The 22,511-nt window shown below is 43.4% G+C and overlaps 1 protein-coding gene across 4 annotated transcripts in view; it reads left to right on the top strand.

The window, feature by feature from the left end:
• SORCS1 (sortilin related VPS10 domain containing receptor 1) overlaps positions 1-22,511 on the top strand; it is a 630,965-nt gene that overhangs the window by 497,915 nt on the left and 110,539 nt on the right. For all 4 annotated transcript variants that reach the window (XM_075534299.1, XM_075534300.1, XM_075534302.1 and 1 more), the window contains exons 11-17: positions 8,115-8,217; positions 8,465-8,541; positions 10,951-11,042; positions 12,440-12,547; positions 14,235-14,352; positions 15,962-16,092; positions 19,814-19,927. In XM_075534299.1, the coding sequence (XP_075390414.1) occupies positions 8,115-8,217; positions 8,465-8,541; positions 10,951-11,042; positions 12,440-12,547; positions 14,235-14,352; positions 15,962-16,092; positions 19,814-19,927 (743 nt within the window). The remainder of the gene's footprint in view (positions 1-8,114; positions 8,218-8,464; positions 8,542-10,950; positions 11,043-12,439; positions 12,548-14,234; positions 14,353-15,961; positions 16,093-19,813; positions 19,928-22,511) is intronic.

Below are 22,511 nucleotides of genomic sequence, written 5' to 3'. Positions count from 1 at the left end.
GTATCAGAATTTCACATTTTGTGTATGACTTAGAAAAGATGAAAGACTAAGGAGTTAGTTCTTCCGATGTTTGGTCAGTTCACTGCATGTGGTGTCCTCGGCTTGTGCCTTACTAAGGGATAAAGGCAATTTCAAGCCAGGAAGATTCCCAGTGGCTCAGTGGGTTGGTTAAGTGCCGGGCTGCTAACGGAAAGGTCTGCAGTTTGAACCATCTACCTTTTCTGCAGGGGACAGATAAGGCAGTCTACATCCATAAATTTTACAATCCCAGACTCTAGAGCAGTGGTTCTTAATCTGTGGGTCATGACCCCTTTGGGGGTCGAACAACCCTTTCACAGGGTTCACCCGATTCATAACAGTAGCAAAATTAGTTATGAAGTAGCAACAAAAACAATCTTATGGTTGGGGGTTGGTCACCATAGCATGAGGTGCTGTATGAAAGTGTCGCGGCACAAGGAAGGTGGAGAGCCCCTGCCCTAGTGGCAGCTCTCTGTCTTAGAGGGTATCCATGAGTCAAAACCGACTGAGCCGAGCAGTGGGATTGGCTCTGGCTTCAACAAAATGAATACTGGTCCCTCCATTCTCTTGGAGCTTCTGAGAGCTACCAGATAATTTATGGTTTCAATAGTTGGTCTTATATCTTTCTAATGGGGGAAGGGAAATGAAGATTGTACATATTAACTTGGCGATAAATACTGAAAGGGTAAAGGAAGAGCTGTGACTAGTAGCTCATAGTAGGTGGTCAGTATATATTTGCTAACAAAGGAGAGAGGACGGGGGAAGAGAGGTTGATAAAGCTCTCTTGGCTGGTCAAAATGTGCAGAATAATCAGAATACAGTCATAGGAACTTTAGGAGCTGACAGTGGCTTGAGACACTCTTGAGATAATAGGTATGATCATAAAGTTCTCTAGTCATTCCTGGTGGTTTGGCCTTGACAATTTTCCTCAACTGTGCACCTAAACTTTCTTCCCTGAAAGAGGGAAAAAAGCTTAGTTTAAAAACAAGATAAATTACTTACCATAGTTTTCTTCACACACGAGTAGACTATATATATAACTTCTCTGAAGAAGTGACAGGGAGGAAAAGAAGCTACAGAATATTCTCCTTGTACCAGCTGGGGGCAATCCAGTACTACAAAAGTGAGAGCCGAGGAAAAATGCACCCAGAAGTCACTTCTAATGTGGCTGCCACAGCGTGAGCTTGTGCCTTTTCTTCTCACGAGAATTTAACGTGGTTCTCTGAAACAACAGTGCAGTGCTGTGGGGCAGATTGAAGGCAACCACTTTCCTTTCAAGGGGCAGGTCCCCCAGACCGAGGGATCTTGGGGTTAAGTGGCAGCTGAGGCTCACAGTCTTCCAGCCTGCTGGGTGCTGAAGTCTCCATGGGAGCAGCTGCCTCATGCTCCCCCTTAGTCAGACATGCCCTGCCAGATTGGGCGGTGCAGCAGGCATTCGGTGAAGCCTGTATGTCTGTGTCTAACCCCCACAAAACCATACATTTCTTAGGAATGTCATGAGGGACTCACATTTCTCTGAGTTTATAATTTTTAAGTGAGCCCATGAACTCTGGTAAGCAGAATAGTTCAGCAATACATCTATGTCTTAGCAAAAGTCAAAACAGCCTCCCATAGAGAGGTCTGAGGGGCTGTCCCCAATCCCTCCCCACAGAAGAATTCACTTCAGAGGACAGCACTGAAGCTACAGCCCAGGAGAGGGACATGTCTGATCAGAGCACACAAGAGCAAATGAAGGGGAAGGAAGAGAGAGTGGAGCACATCCTGGCCCACCAAGCCCTGAGAACAATGTTCCTGCTCTGAGCAGCAATGCAGAGAGAGGAAAAGAGGGTCAGCCCCACCACAAGACTCGATGTCCCTCACTGACCCATAGCACCACGGGGACAATACTGGAGACAGTGCAGGAATTTTCTTGATCTGACCCACCACACGGAGGCAAAACACTAAGAGTGTGCAACAGAACAAACAGCAAGGGAAGCAGGGCCAGGAAGTCCCCAGGGAATACCGAAAATAGACTTTGGGGCCAAGGCGTGGTGCCCCATCAGGCTCAACTTGAAAATATTTCTAAAGGTCAACAAACAGACCTTGAACTATTTATAGGCTTTTCTTTTTTCTGTCATTGGGTTTTGTTGTTGTTTTCTTTTGTTGCTTTGTTTTGCTCTGTTTTTGTGTGCATCTTATTATCTCTGTAGATTTATCAAGATAAGATAGATGGGATAAACAATCTGGAGGAGTAAACAAAAGGATCTAAGTTTCTGAGGGGACATAAGGGAGAGGGAGGTGGGGGAAAAGAAATGGGTGTTAACAAACCCAGGGGCAAGTGAACAACAGTCATCCAAAATTGATGCTGAGGAGGGTGTTGGAGGCCTGGTGGGGCTTGATCAAGGGCAATGTAACCGAGAGGAATTACTGAAACCCAAATGAAGGCAGAGCATGATAGTGGGACAAGAGGAAAGTAAAAGGAAATAGAGGAAATAACTAAGAGGGAAAGGACATTTATAGAGGTCTAAGTCCAGGCATGTACATATATAAATATATTCATATATGACAATGGGGAAATAGATCTATGTACATATATTTATAGGTTTATTATTAAGGTAGCAGATGGACATTGAGTATCAAGAGCCAGATGAGCCTCTACTCAAGTACTCCTTCAATGCAAGGACACTTTATTCTATTAACTTAGCCTTCCATGACACTCACCTTCCCCACACGATTGCCAAAGGCAAAGTGGGTGCATTAACAAATGTGGTGAAGAAAGCTGATGGTGCCTGGCTATCAAAAGATATAGCATGTGGAGTCTTAAAGGCTTGAAGCATCTGGGGTCTTAAAGGTTTGAAGATAACCAAGCCAACATCTAGCTGAGAAGCAACAAAGTCCACATGGAAGAAGCACACCAGCCTGTGTGGTGATCATGAGGTCTCAATAGGAACAGGTATCAGGCATCAAAGAACAAAAAATCATATCATTGTGAATGAGGGGGAGTGCAGAGTGGAGACCCAAAGCCCATCTGTAGGCAACTGGACGTCCTCTTACAGAAGGGTTGCAGGGAGGAGACGGGCCAGTCAGGGTGCAGTGTAGTACTGATGAAAAAAAACAACTTTACTCTAGTTCTTCAATGCTTCCTCCCCCCCCCCCATTATCATGATCCCAATTCTATCTTACAAATCTGGCTAGACAAGAGGATGTAGCACTAGCTGGAAACACTGGGAATCCAGGAGAGTAGGCATACCAGGGAGGGTAAGGGAAAGGTGGAGGGAGAAAGAAGGGACTGTTCACAAGGGTCTACCTATAACCCCCTCCCTGGGGACGGACAACAGAAAAGTGGGTGAAGGGAGACGTTGGACAATGTAAGACATGACAAATAATAATAATTTATAAATTATCAAGGGTTCTTGGAGGGAAAGTGGGGGAGGGAGGGGGAAAACTAAGAAGCTGATACCAAGGACTCAAGAAGAAAGAAAATGTTTTGAGAATGATGATGGCAACAAATGTACAAATGTGCTTGATACGATGGATGGATGTATGGATTGTGATGAGTTGTACAGCCCCCAATAAAATGATTAAAAACAAAACAAAAAATCAACTTCCCACTCCCCTACCCTGCCCCAATTTACCTAATCTTTCAAGTACCTATTGAATATCTTTTTTTAGATTCACTACCAGGTTTCACAGAAGATGGAAATGTAGTGCTTGATGTGTTGTCTTTATTAAGCATATCTCCCAGAAAGATAAAACTGCACATACCTGAAATGGATAATAGGAATTTATCCATAGCAGGTGGCACGTGATAGATTAGAGAATAGGTGATCCTCGTGCCTTCAAGTCGCTTAGAGTTTCTGGAGAAAGAGCGTGGTTGTGCTTAATGCTCATCACATCTTTCATCCATCCGAGTCTCACGCCACATTGTTCTGGGACTCCATAATACAAAACAATAGCCGCTCAAGTCTTTCTTTGGGGCAAGAGGAAGTTAAGTGTTTGAAATGGGTTTTCTCTCATCTTAGGAGCTGCCTTCTCTACAGTCACAGAGCATCATGAAGTGAAAATGCCTTTTTGCAGAAGCTTTACCTGAAATTTCAGTGGAAAGCCAATAATGTATTGCTATTATTATTCTAGGAGAATCTTACTTGCTATCCTGGCAGTGAGGAGAAGACCCTGTTGTGATCTGCTGTTTTATTTCATCAGTGTTTAGGCTGCTTTTATTCCCGAGTTTCATTTTAGTTTGTCATTTACTCTATCCCATATAAATTTAATCATTGTATCTCCGTGGCTCTCTGAATATCTGCTGGCAGAGACTTACAGAGAAGAATAAAAGTAATAACAGAGATACATTGGTGATTCCAAAAACCTAAGTCGATAAGATTAGAAAGTAATCTTCCTGAGAGATGAAAAAATTGTCGTTCAAACACAAACTTGTATTTTTCGACAACCCTGAACAAGAACTATTTTAAAGGAAATTCATATAAAATGTATTACCCTTCAGGGGGAGAGGGGGAACTGTTGACATCTTAATCAGAGAATATGATCAAAGTTTTTTTTTACACGGAAATAAGTCCCATAAATTTTTTTCATTCAAATGAGTATCACTACTGCAGTTTGTCTGCCAGGAAGACATTTGCATTGAATAATACTGACACTGACAATATCCTAGTACAGCCACGATGTGAATTGTTGTGTGAAGATTAGTGCAGTTTCATATGTCACACAGCCTTTTCTCTATAGGTGGCACTAGCATGGTCTCATAACGGAAGGAGACTCAGAGGAGGACTGACTTCATCGAAGTCCACTCAGCCTGACCCAACCTGCTTTCCTGACCCCATCTCTCATTTCTCCTCTTTAATCGCATCTGAATATATCGTACTGATCAACCCCTCTGTTTCTTTTTTCCACGTTATTGGTAATTCCCAGGTCGAAAAAGCCTTCTATCTTCCTCACCATCTCAATCTCACCTGTATTTCATACCTTTCAGATCTTTCGTTTCGGTAGCATTTTCTCCTGGGTGTCTTCTCTGATGGAAAGTTGGACTTGGTGTTTGTATGTGCTGCAAATGTATCCAAGGATATTGTAATGCATGCAGGGGACACAGCTTGAAAATTAGCCCCCGCTAAACACCTTGAGAGAATGAGTCACTGGGTTTGGGAGTTAAGGCCACAGCCTTGGGAAGACAGATCAATCGGGGTAACGCAGTCCACAGAGGCAATGTTCTCAGTCAGGCTTTGGTGAGTATGCCTGGGGTCCTACAAGCTTGGGAGACTCCAGCTAAGACACCAACAACTATCCTTCTCTCACCCAGAGAAAAGCGGAGTGAAGAGGGTCAGGCACTTAAAAAAACAATTAGTCAATGGACAGATGGTCCCCACAAACCTGACTCTTCACCATCCTGAGACCAGAAGAAGTAAATGGCACCTCACTACCCCTACTAATCTTTAATCAGAATCACAATAGGGACCCTGGAAAGAGAGGTACAAAAATTTATGGAACAAAATTCAAAATCAGACCAGACCGGCTGATCTGGTTGAAATTGGTGAACCCCCTAAAACTGTGGTCCTGAGCTTTCAGGGATCCCACCCTAGAGATAAATTTTCAGCTAATCAAGCGGTCTATAAAGTGAGTAATAAGACCGGAGAGAAAAGTTCTCCTTAGGACAACCATCATAGGAGACAAAAGGGTGTTCGATCAAGACCAAAGCTCAAAGTCAGGGAGGAAGGGCGAATGGAAAGCAGGAACCAGGGTGGGAACATGGAAAAGAGGTTGTTACATCTAAGAGATTGCAACCAAGGCCACAAAACCAATTGCATACAAATTGTTGAAAGGAAAACTTATTTGCTCAGTAAACTTTTACCCAAATGATAATAAAAAGGTACCACTACAAACACAAAAAAGCCGGCTATGGAATCTCACAAAATATATCAAAATTATAGTTCCCTTGGCAAGTAAAAAAAGACAACCTAGGTGAACAAGCAGCCATCTAGCTCAGAAGCAATAAAGCCCACATGGAAGAAGCACACCAGCTGGTGCGATCACGAGGTGCCAAAGGGACCAGGTATAAGGCATCATGAAAAAAAAAAGAATATATATATACACACACACACATCATATTGAATGTAGGGGGAAGTACAGTGTGGAGACCCGAGGCCCAAATGTCGACCACTGGAGATCCCCTCATAGAGGGGTTTAGGAGAGGAGATGGGTTAGTCAGGGTGCGATGTAGTCCAATGAAGAACACAGCTTTCCCCCAGATCCTGGATGCTTCCTCCCCACAACTACCATGACCCGAATTCTACCTTGCAGGGCTGGATAGGGCAGAGGTTGTACATTGGTGTATATGGGAGCTGGAGGCACAGGGAATCCAGGTTGGATGATACCTTCAGGACTAGGGGTGTGAGGGGCGATGCTGGGAGAATGGAGGGTGAGTGGGTTGGAAAGGGGGAACTCATTACAAGGATCCACATGTGACCTCCTCCCAGGGAGATGGACGGCAGAGAAGGGGGGTAAGGGAGACTCCGGATAGGGCAAGATATGACAAAATAACAATGTATAAATTACCAAGGGCCCATGAGGGAGGGGGAGCGGGGAGGGAGGGGGAAAAAAAGAGGACCTGATGCAAAGGGCTTAAGTGGGGAGCAAATGCTTTGAGAGTGATTAGGGCAAATAATGTACGGATGTGCTTTATACAATTGATGTATGTATATGTATGGATTGTGATAAGAGTTGTATGAGCCCCTAATAAAACGTTAAAAAAAAAAGACAACCTAACGCGTTTCTACATACAACCATAAATACTCGTGTATAAGCCGAGTGTTTCAGCACATATTCAATGCAGTTTTGTGATAAAAGTAGGTACCTCGGCAGATATTCGGGTCAGCTTATACTTGAGGATATACAGTAGTCTATATGCAGGAGGAAACAGCTTTGTTTAATGAAACTGACCAGAATCTGTTGAGAGTGCCGTTGCTTCATTAGCTATTATGAATCCAAGAGAAGCAAATAGAGACATATATGTTTAAGAGTTCCTTTTTTATCAACATTATCATTAAACTGGGTAGAAATTTGGAATCAGAGTATTATCAGTATCCTACGAAAATTATTCTGCCAAAATATAGTTAGGGTTTAATTTCGGTGCATTAGTCAAATATGATGTTCCAAAATCTTTAAACAAAGCCTTCCCTACTGCCATCGAGTTAATTCTGAATCATGGCAACCCTATAGGGTTCCGGGGATAAGAGCATTTTTGGGAAAACGTAGCCTCATCTTCCTTCCTTGGAGTGACTGGTGAATTTAACTCTCGTACCTTAACATTCCAAAGTTTACCAGATATCCCCACCAGGGTGCCCTTTGACAATGTATTTCTTAAAATAAAAGGCTAGATATAGACCATTGCAAGTAAAAAAAGAGAAACATAAAAAAACATGACAATAACCCCCCCAGAAAACAAAGTTGGACATAGTCCTTTTACCCTCTAGCATACTGGTTCTCAACCTTTCTAATGCGACGACCCTTTCATACAGTTCCTCATGTTGTGGTGACCCCCCAACCATAAAATTATTTTTGTTTCTACTTCGTAACTGTCATTTTGTTACTGTTATGAATCGGGTGACCCCTGTGAAAGGGTCATTCAACCCCCAAAGGGGTCGTGACCCACCGGTTGAGAACCGCTGTTCTAGAATATTATAACACTTTATCTTATGAAAATATAGTACTTTGCTAGCAGTTCTGTGGCTGCTGAAATATTCTCATTTTATGGTACTCAATAGATGTACCTAATATCTTCTCTTTTGAGGAGGAGTTTTCTATAAGCTACATGAAACTCATCTGTATACATTTTACAGTAGAGACAAATGCCTTTGTTGAATGACTAACTGACAATGAGGTCAGTTTGTTGAATGACTAACTGACAATTAGTTCAATAGATCCAACTGAAAATGAAAGTCTTTTCTCTTTTACAAACTTGGTAACTACATTACACTTAGAAGAAACAAAATGTTTTATTAATTGTAGATAGATGGATGGGTGGATGAATGGATGGAGACTCTGAATCTGAGCTTTACATATGAATTAATATTTTGTCATTTTATGATACTCATTTCTCCTCTTCGTAGCCCTACTGCTCCCTCCACCTTCACCTGAAGGTCTCTGAGAATCCTTATACCTCAGGGATTATTGCCAGCCGAGACACAGCTCCGAGCATCATAGTGGCTTCAGGTAAGGAGCTTGTTGTTGTTGTACAGGGTGTTTGTTTTAAGAAGCTAGTACTTCTGTACTTGGAACTTAGGACGCAAGCTAAACACAGTTCTGAAAGGCACCCAAACCATGGACTCTGAAGCGGGTATGCTGCAAACCTCCGCTTCGATGTGTTTGCAGTCTTCATCCGTGTCAGGCAGCACAGACTCCAGGAGAGCCCTGGTTTGCAGGCAGTTCCCTTCACTCATGGTGATGTGCTCTTTTTCAGGTAACATAGGCTCTGAGTTGTCAGACAGCGACATCAGCATGTTTGTCTCTTCAGATGCTGGGAACACTTGGAGGCAGGTAAGAAAATACTGGGCCGAGTTGCTGCGGTTTCAGTGGCAGAAATACACTTGCCCGATACGGCGCGATGCTGCAGAATTATTCCGCAGTGCCAGGCGGGACTCCTACAGCTGGCAAATGTGTCTCGTTTCCTTTCTGTGAGTGAAAGTCTGAAGGCTTTGAGTTGAGCAGGTATTTAGGCAATTTGATTTTTATTTTTAATAAAGATATTCCTTATTCAGCGATGATGTGGTAAAAAAAGGTTATAAATGACAAGGAAACCGAATGAACTCAGATTCGCTTCCCATAAGAGAAAGCCAGAAGCCGACTGGGCTTTTCATATTGAGGACGAGGGGCCCATAAACTCTCCTTGCCTTGAAGTCAGAAAGTGGAGAAATACAGTAAGATTGAAATGGCCATTTCCCAGGTAGTGCTCTTCGTGTTTTAAATCTCCTGTGCAGAAGACAGAGTAATAACCATCAAGATACATATGCTAGGGGAAATGGAAATAGGATCACTCTAAACCAATGTACTTTGTGGAATGCCTCTTACCTTTCTTCTGAATGAAAATTAGAGATGGAAAGTTTATAAAACAGCCGTTTAATGAGGGTTCGCAATCCTAAGAAGATATGCGCCTAATGCATAGTTGTTATACTTCAATAAATATGTTTTAATAACCTGCTGACATTTAATTATCTTATGATCACCGGCACTACAAGTTGAAGTCTATTACACAGGTAATCACACTAAGCAATGAGAATGTTCCGCTTTCAGTTTTAGGCAGAGATGTCCCCTCATTGTGGGCCAGTCTTGGTCAAGGTCTTTGATTGATTCTCATGGGTAGGCTTATGTTGCGAGAGTAACAGGAGAGGAAAGACATTTGCTTAAGACACCAGGGTACATGATCTTGGAGGCACGTGGGAAGAAGGACTCCTAGAAGCAAGCTTCTTCTGGAGGATTCTTGGGGAGCCTAGATCCCCCTTTCTTTCCTCAATACCTCAGAGAGGCAAAGAGTCTGCTGGTCTCTACTTGTATAATCCTTGGGTGAACCTTGGCTATACAATGTGTGCAGAGGGACAAGGTCACATCTGCACTGTGATTGCAGATAAGACCGTGCCAACAGATAGATGACTCTGAGAAAAGAGTGGGCATCTCACGGGAGAAGATGGAGAGATTGTTCCCAGCTTGTCCCCATTTGACTCTAACCTGGTTTCTCTACATTTGGAGAAAGATCTGATGATTTGTGTGTCAAAAGATAAGGCTTTCTTTGAGGTCAGAACTGCTTTCTTACAACCTTATTATAACCCAAGCATCTCCGAATTGAAGAGGGACAGCTTAAGCTCGTTAACACAGGAAACACGTTAAATGACTGGTTGTGAAAAGGACACCACACTGGCACAAATCGCAGCTTCCCCAGTGACTACGTGCATTGTCTCCAGGAAGTCACCACATAGCTCTCAACCTTCATCTCTCTGATGAGTAAAAGTGAGAGCATCAGGATCCATTATCTCCAAGATTCCTTCCATTGAACTATGTGTAATACATGGCCCCTCTTGTATTTGAAATTCCCGTGACACACAGCACACAAGCCACACATCACAGTGTAACACAGAGGCCACCGCAGTACAAAAAACTGGCAAAACACATGACAGTTACTCAATAGTCAGACATTATCAAAATGGTAACTGATGAGATTTACCATAGAACGTAGGTTTTAAATTTCCTTCATGTCACATGTAGCTCATGTTACATAACACCAGCGATGCCTGCATTGTGCCTTCGGAAGCAGTGTTATTTATGAGTGCGTTTTCCTGGGACTCACACTCACTCACTCCATCATATTGATTCCAACGTGGAGTGACCCTGTAGGACAGGGTACAGTGGCCCAGGTGTGTTTCTGAGTCTGCGTCAGTTTATTGGAGGAGAAAGCCTTAATTTTCTCAGGCGCAGCAGCAGCTGCTGATTTTGAGTTGACAGCCCAACCAGCATGTAACCCACTGCACCACCAGGACTCCGGAGGATAAGACAACTTACAACTACTGGTGGCATGGCATTTATGTTTTGGTCTGCTAACCATGAGCTCAACAGTTCAAGACTACCAGTTGCTAGTCCTGTAAAAGTTACAGCTTGTAAGGAACTCCAGTGATACTGCATTTAAGAGCTTGGCTGCTGACAGAGAGTTCAGCAGGTCAAACCCAACAGTAACTGCACGTGTGAAAGATGTGGAAATCTACTTTCAGGAAGATGTGCAGCCTTGGATATCCTAGGGCAGATCTCTCTGTCATGTAGGGTGTCTATGGAATAGACTTGATGGTAGTGGGTGCTTGTTTCTGCTTTAGGTAAGATTTTTTTTCCTTCAATGAAGACCAGTTCTCTGATATCTGGTTGCATGGGACTGTGTGTCAGCGTGTTTATGTTTTCCTCTTCCAGATATTTGAAGAAGAGCACAGTGTTTTGTACCTGGATCAAGGTGGAGTCCTGGTTGCTATGAAACATACATCACTCCCGATTCGACATCTCTGGTAATGACACCAGCTGCCCGCCAGACATACATCTGATGTTCTGACCTGCTCGGACCAGTTTAAGAGTCAGGCTGTCCACAGGCCAAGTGGGACTGTATATGTAGTAACGTCAAGGTCTACTGAACATAATTCACTCCTATTACAATAAGATTGCTGCCTGCAGTTTTGAGAGGGGGTGGGAGGAGCAAGCTGAATAGAGACAGTGAAATAAGGGGACAGAGAATATAAAGAAAATTGAGCCTAAAATGTGTGCCCTTAGGAAAATGCATATGGTTTTCAATCATGTGAAAATTCCATTCTTCCCATGCAATCATGGGTAAAATATGGTCCCTTACAGGTAGGGTCTGGTCTGCTTAACCTCTTGCAGTCACCTTTTCCAGGATGATCCTCGGGAGTTGGGTGTTCACAAGCTTTATGTGTGTTCACTTCCGGATAGTAGTTCCTGACACTTCCACCACCTTTTATGACCCTGCCTCTTCTGGGAGGTCGTTCTGCTCTGTGGCTCATGCAAAGCCTTGCTTCCAGAGAGCTTCTAATAATCACCTTCATCTGGTTTTGTAAATGGCTTTCTCCATGTCTTCATTCATTCAAAGTCCAAAGCCTGGTGTTTCCCTCACCATTCATTACTTCCCCCATAAAGACTGCAAAGTCATCGTGATGACCATTTAGGAAGTGGGATTCAGGAACAAGTGAAACAAAGATGTAGCTTGGGGGAAGGCATTTTAAGAAAAGGACCAGAGGGACATTTTTGTATGACCAGCAGCACAGCAAACTTATCTCTTGCTTTCAAGAGCCTGCCCTTTTGTGCCCATCCATCCAATATGGTCAACCAGAGTTTATGACACAAGGCGAAGAGGATGCTACTTGGAAATGGGCAGATTGCAGCCAAGCAGGGAAGCTCAGCAAGACTCAGTAAACCACATGAGGTCATTGATCCTCAGGAATACGTGTTAGGCTTTCTGTTAGACTGAGGGTTTGGAGGGGGTCATGGATGGGATATATGATCTGATTAAAATCTCTGATCCAGATTAAAATGAAAACTTTATCACAGAAAGTATTGGTTTCATTGAACTCCCTTCTTCTTCTCTTTTTCCTTTCTTGTAAAAGCACATTTGAGCCCCAAATTGCGTGGCTAACTACTCTAGGGGGCTTGAAAAAGTTTCCCCCAAATTCCATGATCTTTATACTCCTTTGCTCCAAGGATTTTCGAAGGTCCCTTTTATTTCTAACGTAATGAGGAACACTAACTGCTATGAACGAATACTTAGACAAGGCCCAAGGGGCTTTAAGAATGCTTTCCCTCTTGGCTCAGAGTGTCTGCCCTTCAGGAGGAATTTGCTATGCTTTGTTGTTTTCCTTTTGAGATTTGATGACTCTTTTTTCCCCCCTGTCATTAGGTTGAGTTTTGATGAAGGGAGATCTTGGAGCAAATACAGTTTCACACCTATTCCCCTTTTTGTCGATGGGGTTCTGGGTGAGCCTGGGGAAGAGACACTCATTATGACGTAAGTGGAAAACATGTGATTTCTTAATACATGAGAGGAGACCCAGAAAGATGTCTGATAGCTAAGCCTGTGTGATTTGCGGCTGTGAAATCGGAAGTTGTTAGCAGAGTTGGTACACCTGAAAGCAAGATCCCCAGCAAAGGAGGATACGTGGACAGCAGTTGCCTTGCCTTTGTACTAATTATTGACAGACAACAATGATGACGATGACAACACAGCGAGTTGCCCTCCTGTGTGTCAGAGTAGAACTCCCCTCCAAAGGGCCTTTGGCGGCTGAGGTCTGGAAGGAGTTTGCTAGGCCCGTGTTCTAAGGCCACTCTGGGTGGACTTGAACCATCCATCTTTTGGCTGTTAGTCAAGTTGAAACTCCTTGCTGGGTAGTCAAAACTCCAAATGGATGGGATGCCAGCCAAAGGAGAAAGCCCCTTTATCTCTTTATTAAATGGTCTTGGGGAAATTAGAAGTGATTTTTTAAGATAGTGTGAATGCTATAAATTTAAAGTTTGAATAATTACAAATCTAGACACATATAAAATCTCAGGCAAGTAAGACTGGTTTCACTTTAAGGCAGAACACAGGGCTTGATCACAGGCACACGAAGGGTTTTATTTTTTCCTGGCTCTTTACCTAACCCAATTGTGAGGCATATTCGGGAAACCACAGAACAATCTGTTCTTACAAAATTGAATTTGCTCTCCTTCTTGTCTGGAAAGTGATGATCATTAATTTGTGAAAGATTTGATTAATGACTGTTGCCTATGGGTTTGAAATATGGCCTTGTAGTTGAAATATGAAGCTGTGTTCCCCCTTTCCCCCCTTCCCTTGAAAAATTATATTTGGAAAACAGAAAAAAACTTTAAATACTTGATCTTGTCATCAATGAAAATTTCAAAAACCAAGTGGGGAGTTGGCACATACTCTGTTGTTTTGGTTTCTATGGCAAAAAGCAACAACAGAGGTCAATAAACATAAGTAGAACGCAATTCCTTACAGGATTTGGATTTACCCTGTTTTTATATCAGTACGACACAGATGAACCGAAACAGGGCTGATGAGAAGGGCTGCAGTGTGGTTTTACCCCACGACAGGTGGTAGGTTCCAACATGTAGGAAACGCCCAGTTCCCTCCATGTCAGGAAAGGAGGACACAGAGTCTAAGAAATGCCCAATCCTTCTGTGTCAGGAAAGGAGGATGCAGCTTAAGAAAAGGCTGTAACTATTTTGCATGTCAGCCTACTTTTCCGTTATACCTTGTAGGAAGTAAAAAAAAAATGTCATGGGAATCATGTCTATTAACAAGAGAAACTAAAAAAAAAAATATCTATAACTCCAGACCACATAGAATGCAGCATTTATAGTTTTGTTTTTTAACATATTCTATTTGTTCAGTCTCAGTGGCCTCTTGACGCTAAATGCATGCGATCTGACTCTTCACATTAGTAGTGGCTTGCCTTTGAATTTTAGCAAAATTCTTATTAAGCCTCACAGTTCCCGTCTTGGAAGTGGAGCCAAGAATCTGAGTGGTACTTCCCTTCTACGTGTGCTTGGAGGATTAAATCCTATGCTCCATGCGTTCCATGTTAGCCTTGTGTCAGACTCACACAGCACATGCTAAGCCAACCTTAGCTGCTGTTGGGACTGCTGGTGATGTGATTATTATGATTATTTTATCATCATGGGCTCTGCAGGGTGTTTGGACACTTCAGCCACCGTTCAGAATGGCAGCTGGTCAAAGTAGACTACAAGTCCATTTTTGATAGGCGGTGTGCCGAAGAGGACTACAGAGCCTGGCAGCTGCACAGCCAGGTAGGGGGAGAGCTGGGGTTGACCTCTGGCTGGGAGGCCTGGCGGCTGGGTTGAGGGCAATGCAAAGAAGGTCATAAAGGTGTAGGAATTGCTGATGATGGCATGATATATACAATTGCGCTTGGTACAATTGATGTATGGGTTATTATAAGAGCTGTAAGAGCCCCCAATAAAGTGCTTTATTTTAATTTTTGAAAAAGATGCAGGACTTGGGGTTTCCTAGACCAGAGTGCTCAGCTAGTGCTTCCAGGCTTGTTTTGTGTTCTCTTGGAGTAAACAAGCTCAACATTTATAGCTTGTTGTGAAGTCATTTCTGGTTTTATTGTGCTAGGATATAATGAGATAAAATTTAAATGTGCTTGGCGTCATCTTACCACTCCAAATGAAATACCAACTCAGCACCGAGATCGGAACATACCATAATTCATCTGAGCATGTCATATGGTTGGGTGGGGGCGGGGGTGCGGGAGTGGAGACAGTTCCTCAATTTTCTCTCATAGAGCAAACTATAGAAAGACATAAAAATAACAACATTTTGCTGGATGTTCCCTGTCTAAGAAACCCATTCTCCCCACTGCTGCGATTCCATGGGCTAGGTAGCTTATTCTGCCTCCATCCCGGGTACTCCTGGGGCAAGAATGCAGACTTATTCATAGGAAACACTCCCTCCCCACTGGCCCTTCAGCTGTTCAGCTCATAATCAACTCTGTTTTGAAGACATCTCTCCGTTGATTCCCTTGGAAGAAATTATCCTGAGGGCCTCTCAGGAGATGTGGGAGAGGTTCTTGCCATCAAGTCACCACCATTTCCAAGCAGTAAAATAGCATAGACCCGGGCCCTAGGCTAAGTAATGTGTTATGGAACTTTAACCAGTTAAAGTGAGTTTGCTCAAAGAAGACACTTTAGAATAGATTAAACACAACTTTGTTCTAGTGCATCCGGCACACAAAAGCTGTGCCTGACAAGAGGGGCTGCACCTGCTAGAAGCCCCCACTCTCTTCAGCGAGTCTGCAGTAGAAAGATCCCTCATCTACATCATGTGTATTTCCTCTTTTGGGATGCCCAAGCATTGTGCTATGTGGAGGCTTGGTGTATTTTGTGGAAGGACACTGAATGCAGTTCCCGGGGATACCTGGTAGATGAACATAAAATCAGTGCTATAAAGTGGTGTGGGCAGAAGCATAATAAATAAAGACAATTCTAATGCATACCCTTCTTTCCGATGATCACAAATGACTGGATGTGTACATCTTTGATTACAGGAGCATTTAACTTAATTCCTATAGATTTGATGGTAGGACGCTTTATCCTGCACGGTTTCATACGGACCCTCCTAGCCCTGTGCCCGCCATCTTGCCAAAGCAAGGTGTGCTGAGCACATAAGGAGTGAGGGCTTAGTTGGACGCACTGTCAATGGTGTTTACACTTTTATTTATGGTCACAGCCGATGGTAAGGCTCTAGAGACCCTAAAGAAAAATGCTGTTAGCCCAAAGCAGACTCCGCCAGTGCCCAGGTGGCACTGAAGCTTGAGAGGCTCCACTTGATGGAACACAGGGGGAAAGCCCAGGGTAATCGCCTTAATTGCATGTCAATCTTGTCTTCATTTAGGGGGAGGCATGCATCATGGGGGCAAAAAGGATTTATAAGAAGAGGAAATCGGAGCGGAAATGTATGCAAGGAAAATATGCAGGGGCCATGGACTCGGAGCCCTGTGTCTGCACAGAAGCCGATTTTGACTGGTGAGCCTGCCCTGTGAACGCAGAGTCGTGCATGCGCTCACTGCAGTAGACGGCTGGCAGAGGGACATGCGTGGGGCTCAGGGACAAAGTTTGCTTTTGCTTATTTGTTTGATTTTGTGAAATTTCTTTTTGAGAACATTGGGACTTAGCAGTTATAGATGCCAATGCATATGGGAAAACCAAGGGTTGTTTTAGAACTAGAAAGAATGTAGTAGGTTTCTAATAATGATCTACACATACCTCACAGGGTCTCAGGGAGAAAAGAGAGGCCCCGTCCCATTGGTGTTGTTTCACAGCACTGACAACAATAAGTGGACTTCTCAAGAAGCCAACAGATCTATGCCCTTGATGGACGCGTTCTAGAAATGAGGAAAAACGTCCAGTGAAACAGTTACCTTGTATGGTAACACATTCTTCACGGAGAGTTTTTAGCAGCAGTTAGTGGGCTATTCATGGAACATTGCCAAGTTCAGAGCGAGGATGAGTCCAAAGGTCTTGTGCATACAAGTGGTGGAATGTAAGGGGATTTCACTCCCCATAGGACTGAGTAGGTTGAAATCAACTCAAGGATCCCACCATGATTTTCCTGCTGCATTTGCCTAGGAGAAATCTTGTGAGTGGGGCCTGTGATAGCCAAGCCTTGGTCTAGGCCAGTTTCTAGTGTTCAGATGAGATGGACGAATTATTGAGGGCCACTGGTCATCAAAATTCCCTTTATGCCACATTGCTTTTATGAAAATCACCATCAGCACCTGATTTCACTAACCAAAAGAATATCTGCAGAGGATTTTTGCTTTTGCAAAAATGGACCAAAAAGCAAAACTGGGGGTCAGCTTTTTTTGTTTGATCTACTGAAGAGGTAGTATTCAGCTGAGTGAAAGCGTTCCCCTTGAAGCACATTCAGCATCGAGCCGTCTTCACTTTAATCTGTTATTGTAGGCTTTATATTTTAGTTATAATCTGCATCCAGGACACTTAAAATATCTCATCTACAAGTTAATGCTACTTACTTCTTTGCTTTATGTCACTTTGGTTTAGAAAAGGTTTCACAGAAATGTTGGATTGGGGGACAACCCTGCAATACTCTTTGGTTACTTCTATCTAATTTCCTGTGCCTTTTCCCCCTCTTCTCTTTCTTTCTTTTTTACATATCTATTCATTTACAGAAAACAATTGCCAAATATGTATATATAGTATTAGGCGATTGAAACTTGATCTGCATAAGAACTCCCTGTTATTCCTTTAACAACATAATCATTTACTTCTAACAATGTAGTACTCCCGGATGAAATTTCTAGTCATGAAATACCTGTGATCAGGGTAAGATTTCACAGAGACACACACCTCTGAAAGGGAAAGACTTGCTTTGGTCATCTATAAAAATTGACTCTGAATAAGTCGTAATGGGCAGGTCTGGCTGAATTGGCCACCGGCAGATAGACCCATGACCCAAGGCAGTTTCTCTCTTGGTGGACAAGAGAAGCCAGAAACGAGTGTGTCAGTCTGGGCGTAGCCGAAGGGCAAGGGGCCTTCAGTTGTATTAAGCCTTGCTGGGAAACCCGCAGTGGCCCACCTTTCTGAGACTTCTGTTTTAGTTAGTGCATCCTCACTCTGTTACAATGTCAGAATGATTTTACTTCAGTCCTGCCATTCCGAAGTAGCACCCTGAAATGTAATAAGGTAAATATCCCTTGGGACTGTAAAATATTCCTCAATTTCCTTTTTCTAATCTTGAAGTCTTCGATGTCTTCTTTAAACTACCCCCATTCCAGGAAGATGTATAAAAATAAAACATCACATTTCACATTAACAAGTGAGTTTTGCCATTACCAAATTGCAATGCAGAGAGCAGAGAGCAAATTCATCCTCTGTTAGAAAGCCAGAGGGGAAACGGGGGTGAGATACCCAGTTCCCCCTTGCTCCTGGAGACATTTGCTTCTACGGGAATCAATTCCTCCAGCTCCCCAAAGAAGTCACTCTTTGTTATTATTGTTACTTTTAAGCTTGTAAACTAGCCGAGGAGCTCTGATGGAGCTGTACCATAACTGTTGGACTACTAACAACAAGGTCAGTCGTTCAAGCCCACTAGTCACTCCTTGTGAGAAAGAGGAGGCTATCTGTTCCCCCATAAATATTTGTAGTCTCCAAAGCCCTGTTCAGAGTAGCGAATGAAGCTGGTGCAGGAGGAAGAAACCACAGGATAAGGAGAGCAGGTAGGTTCTTCCTCCCCCATCACTCTCCTCTATCTTTGCCCAATGTTGGGGTTCTGTTTGGGTTTGGAATCTGCTGCACAGTTGTACAGTTTTCTGGTCCAGTGAGATGTGTATATCTGCAGACAACAGAAACTGTCTCGGAAGGCTTCCAGTGACCTTGCTGGCTTTCTCCCAGTGGCTAATGCTTTGTGGCTCCACTTGCCTGTAGCAAAATAAAAGGTGATTGGTACCGAATGTTCCCTTTTGGCTCTTCCAAAGGACAGTCCGCCAGATTACTTTGCCTGTCATTCTGCAATGTTTGTAAGCAGATTCCCTGAAGTAGGCTCTGGGTGTCCTGTAGGCCGCAATGCAGAATGAAGTCTGCTTTCACATGCTGTATCAATTTGGCACCAAATCTACCGGGTATGCGCAGCATTCGAAATGCCAGCTGCCTGGTGGCAGACCCCTCAGCTGATCCTTTTCCTGCCTTCCCAACCCTCATGTGCCAGCCCCTCATCACCATTACACAGATGGAGATGGTCCCCTGCTGACCTTATGCCTGCTGATTGCTGCCTGTGATTTGTCGGTGCACGTGGAGGTGCACTTGACTGTCATTCTGTGTGCTCAAGTTCATCCTCTGGAAACCAAGAGCATCGGGCTACTCAGTGGCCTCTGGAGGGAAGAATGAGAGGAGAGTGAGAGACAAGTATGTGATGAGTTCTGAAGAGAGAGAGGGTTTGGAACAGTTAGTTCCTGTGATAAGAGTTGGATGAGCCTCCAATAAAATGATAAAGAAAGAATGAGTGAATGAAAGAAAGAAAGAAAGAGGGAGGGAGGGAGGGAGAGAGAGAGAGAGAGAGAGAGAGAGAGAGAGAGAGAGAGAGAGAGAGAGAGAGAGAGTTAGTTAGTTCCAAAGGGCAGCACTCACTGGGTCCTATGACGGGGTGGGTGGTAGGTGATGCTTGAGACACTCGTAAAGGACACTCCTTTCTCTGCTGTGACTTTGAAGCATATGGCATGTGCACAGAGAGACCTGGCTCAGCTCCGCTCAGGAGATCCAGATGTCTTGGAAAAGCAACCCAAAGACATCGCTGTAATGAGCAGCCGACCACGTGTGACTTGATAACACCCTGCCGGGACGTTTGTCTCCAGGGTTGGGCTTCCACCACCTCCTATTTTCTAATCCCAGCTTTAGCTGGGGACCAGGCAACCATCAGTCTGGTACATCCTCCTGAGTGAACAGAGTCTTCTCTGTCATCATGAAGGTGATTCACCTGAATGATTGGACATTGGCCCTCCGTCTATCTCCACACTGGCATCTCTATTTCCTCTGACTCAGCACTTTCCCTACTGGGTTCTGCAGAGGGTGTTCATGGGCAGATCATAGACTCCAATTTCAGAGCACACTGTCTCAGCACATGACTGGTTTATGAGGAAATAAGTACTTAGAGTAAGCGTTGTCTGGAACTAAGACAAAGCTGTCCCCCATGGTTTTGCCACTTACTGAAGGGCACTTCTTTCTCCCACAGCGACTATGGTTATGAGCGACACAGCAATGGGCAGTGCCTGCCAGCCTTTTGGTTCAATCCATCCTCTTTGTCAAAGGACTGCAGCTTGGGGCAGAGTTACCTCAACAGTACTGGGTAAGTGCCTCTACGCAGGGACTTTGTGAGGACAGTGTTTGCTGCTTTTCAGCTTGTGGTAAACTAATGGATTGACTTCGCCAAAGACCCTACTTATTTACAGGAAAGTTGATTTTGTAAACCTGAGGAAGGCCACCGAGTTATGCATTAGGAGTATTAGTTTCATCCACGAAGACACCAGCTGCAAATAAAGAAAAGGACACCAAGTTCCTTGGATGAAGATGCTATCTATACGTGTGATTAATGTATGTGTGCCCATCTATGCACAAACAGATGTATACACATACAGATGTGCCTATATATATTTCTTTGACTTTTTAAAGACATTTCTGCATGCTGGTAAGAAAGGCTATTTAGATCGTTCTAACGTGGATTTCCTGTTTTATAAATGGGGAAAACAAGACTCAGAAAAGAAACTCATTGACTTCTCAGTGAAGCCTTCCTACTAGTGTTAGTAGAAATGTACTTGATGAGCTTCCTAGATCAGCTTTGACACACCTTGGACCTGCATTCTGATCTTTATAACCCTTGGATTAGATAATACAATTAGGTGTTTAACATATTGTCTTGGGACTTGGCACATAATATTTATTCAAAAGCAAAAATCAAACAAAAGGGAAACTGTTTTGTGATTTTATCTGTGAACATAATTGATGCTCGTAGTCAGAAAAACAGACAGTAGCCCAGGAACCGCATTTGGATTCTGATGCCATCAGATAATCTATAGAAAGACATTGTTTAAACAATTGGGAGAATTTGAATGTAGCCTGGGTACTGTGTGATATGATGCGTTCAGGAGTGAGCTTTGGTGATGGCATTAACTAAAGAAAAAGGAGCATTGTCTATCTTATATATAAGATGTGTGAGATCTGTTTTAAGTGCTGAAGCAATTGGGAAGTCATGATAATTTTTGAAGAAGAGTTCCTTGGAAACATGGGAAGTTATACCATTGTTTTACCTCTTTTGTAAATTTTGGAAGGTGCTTATTTTAAAAACTTAAAAAGAAAGACTAAAATGGAGGTACAGAGCTAGATTCCATGCGACATTGTCTTTTCTCAAGTCTAAGAAGCCCTCATGGTGCTGTAGGTTTAGTTATTGGGCTCCAAATTCTGAAGACAGGAGTTCGAACCCACTAGCCACCTTGCAGGAGAGTGATTCGACTGCTCCTGTGAAGATTTACAGTGTTAAAATCTCCATGTGGAATTGACTCGATGGCAGTAGGTTTTGTGTGTTTTCTCATTTGATAGCTGGTTGCAGTTCTGAAGCTACAGATCCACATTTGTGCAGGCACACTTCTGCATTTGTATGTTGAAAGTCTTTTGATCTCTTCTAAAATAGCACATATTATCATGTTAAAAGAGGGGGGAAGCAGGGGGGTACTCAGATACTCATATCTCTAATGCTAGAATTTTTGAACGAAGGAGTGGTTATCATGTATTCGGACCATAGCTCAAACTTGGAGGAAAGTACAAACACCTTTTTGGAACAATGGGCTAGTGGGGGTTTCAGTAGCTAGTACACAGAGCGGCAGAGGGGATAAAAGGGCTGATGAAGTAGCTAAATGTAGTGATGAAGGAATGCCAATGATGGGAATTTATTACCTGCGTGTAACAACATCATGTCTAGATGTTATAAAGGGCTTTGGAAACCCCTAAAGCTAATTTCAGCATCGATTTCCCCCCAACTGAATCAATTAAAGAAGTTATATTTTTCTCTCTTTGGTATTGATGAGAGGAGGCCAAAGTACAAAGAAGTCAAAACATATTCCAGATGGCCCTACAAAGAGTGGAAGAAGCACAGTACAGAAACATGACCCACAACTTTTCAATTTATCGAGTACACACACGGATACATATGACGCATGGTCATTTTTCATTCTTTTCTTGTGCACAATAGCCATTGTAGGGACTCTGGTGGCCCAGGGGCTAAAGCATGTGTCTTCTAACTAAAAGGTTGGCAGTTCACACCTAGCAGTTGCTCTCCAGGAGAAAGATGCGATAGTCTGTTTCAATAAAGATTGACAGACGTGGCACCCCTGTGGAACACTTCTGCTTTACCCTATAGAGCCCCTGGCCGTCAGAATCACCTGGATGGCAGTCGAGTTTGGTTATGTTTTTGGAAATATATATGTAACACATCATTTCCTGTTTCAACAAACTCTGCACGCACCGTCCATGAGTTGTTAGGTGCTGGTGAATCCTCTCAACACCTCGCGACCCAAAGTGCAACAGACTCCGGCAGTGCCTGGTGCTGGGCCGGCCTCTCCATTATTGGGATCTTTGAGCTTCTTGTTGCAGTCGTGGTGCCAGTTCATCTCGTGGAGGGGCTTCCTCTTTTGGTTGACTCTGTGCCTTACCAAACATGATGTCCCTTTTCAGGGACCGTTCTCACTTGATAACAAGTCCAAAGTCTTTGACCTTAATTGTGTCTGCTGTCACCTTTATCCACCCCCACTTTTCCCTCATCTTTCTAAGTAGAAGCTTAATGTTCCTGAGCACTGCCAAACCTCTTCCTTCCCACTCACCCCTGGCAGCTACTAATAGATTGCACTCTCTAGACACGTGCCTATTCTAAATCTTTTATA

This window comes from Tenrec ecaudatus, chromosome 16 (genome assembly GCF_050624435.1).
Source record: "Tenrec ecaudatus isolate mTenEca1 chromosome 16, mTenEca1.hap1, whole genome shotgun sequence".
NCBI lineage: Eukaryota > Metazoa > Chordata > Mammalia > Afrosoricida > Tenrecidae > Tenrec > Tenrec ecaudatus.
This window is presented reverse-complemented; position numbering and strand designations above follow the sequence as displayed.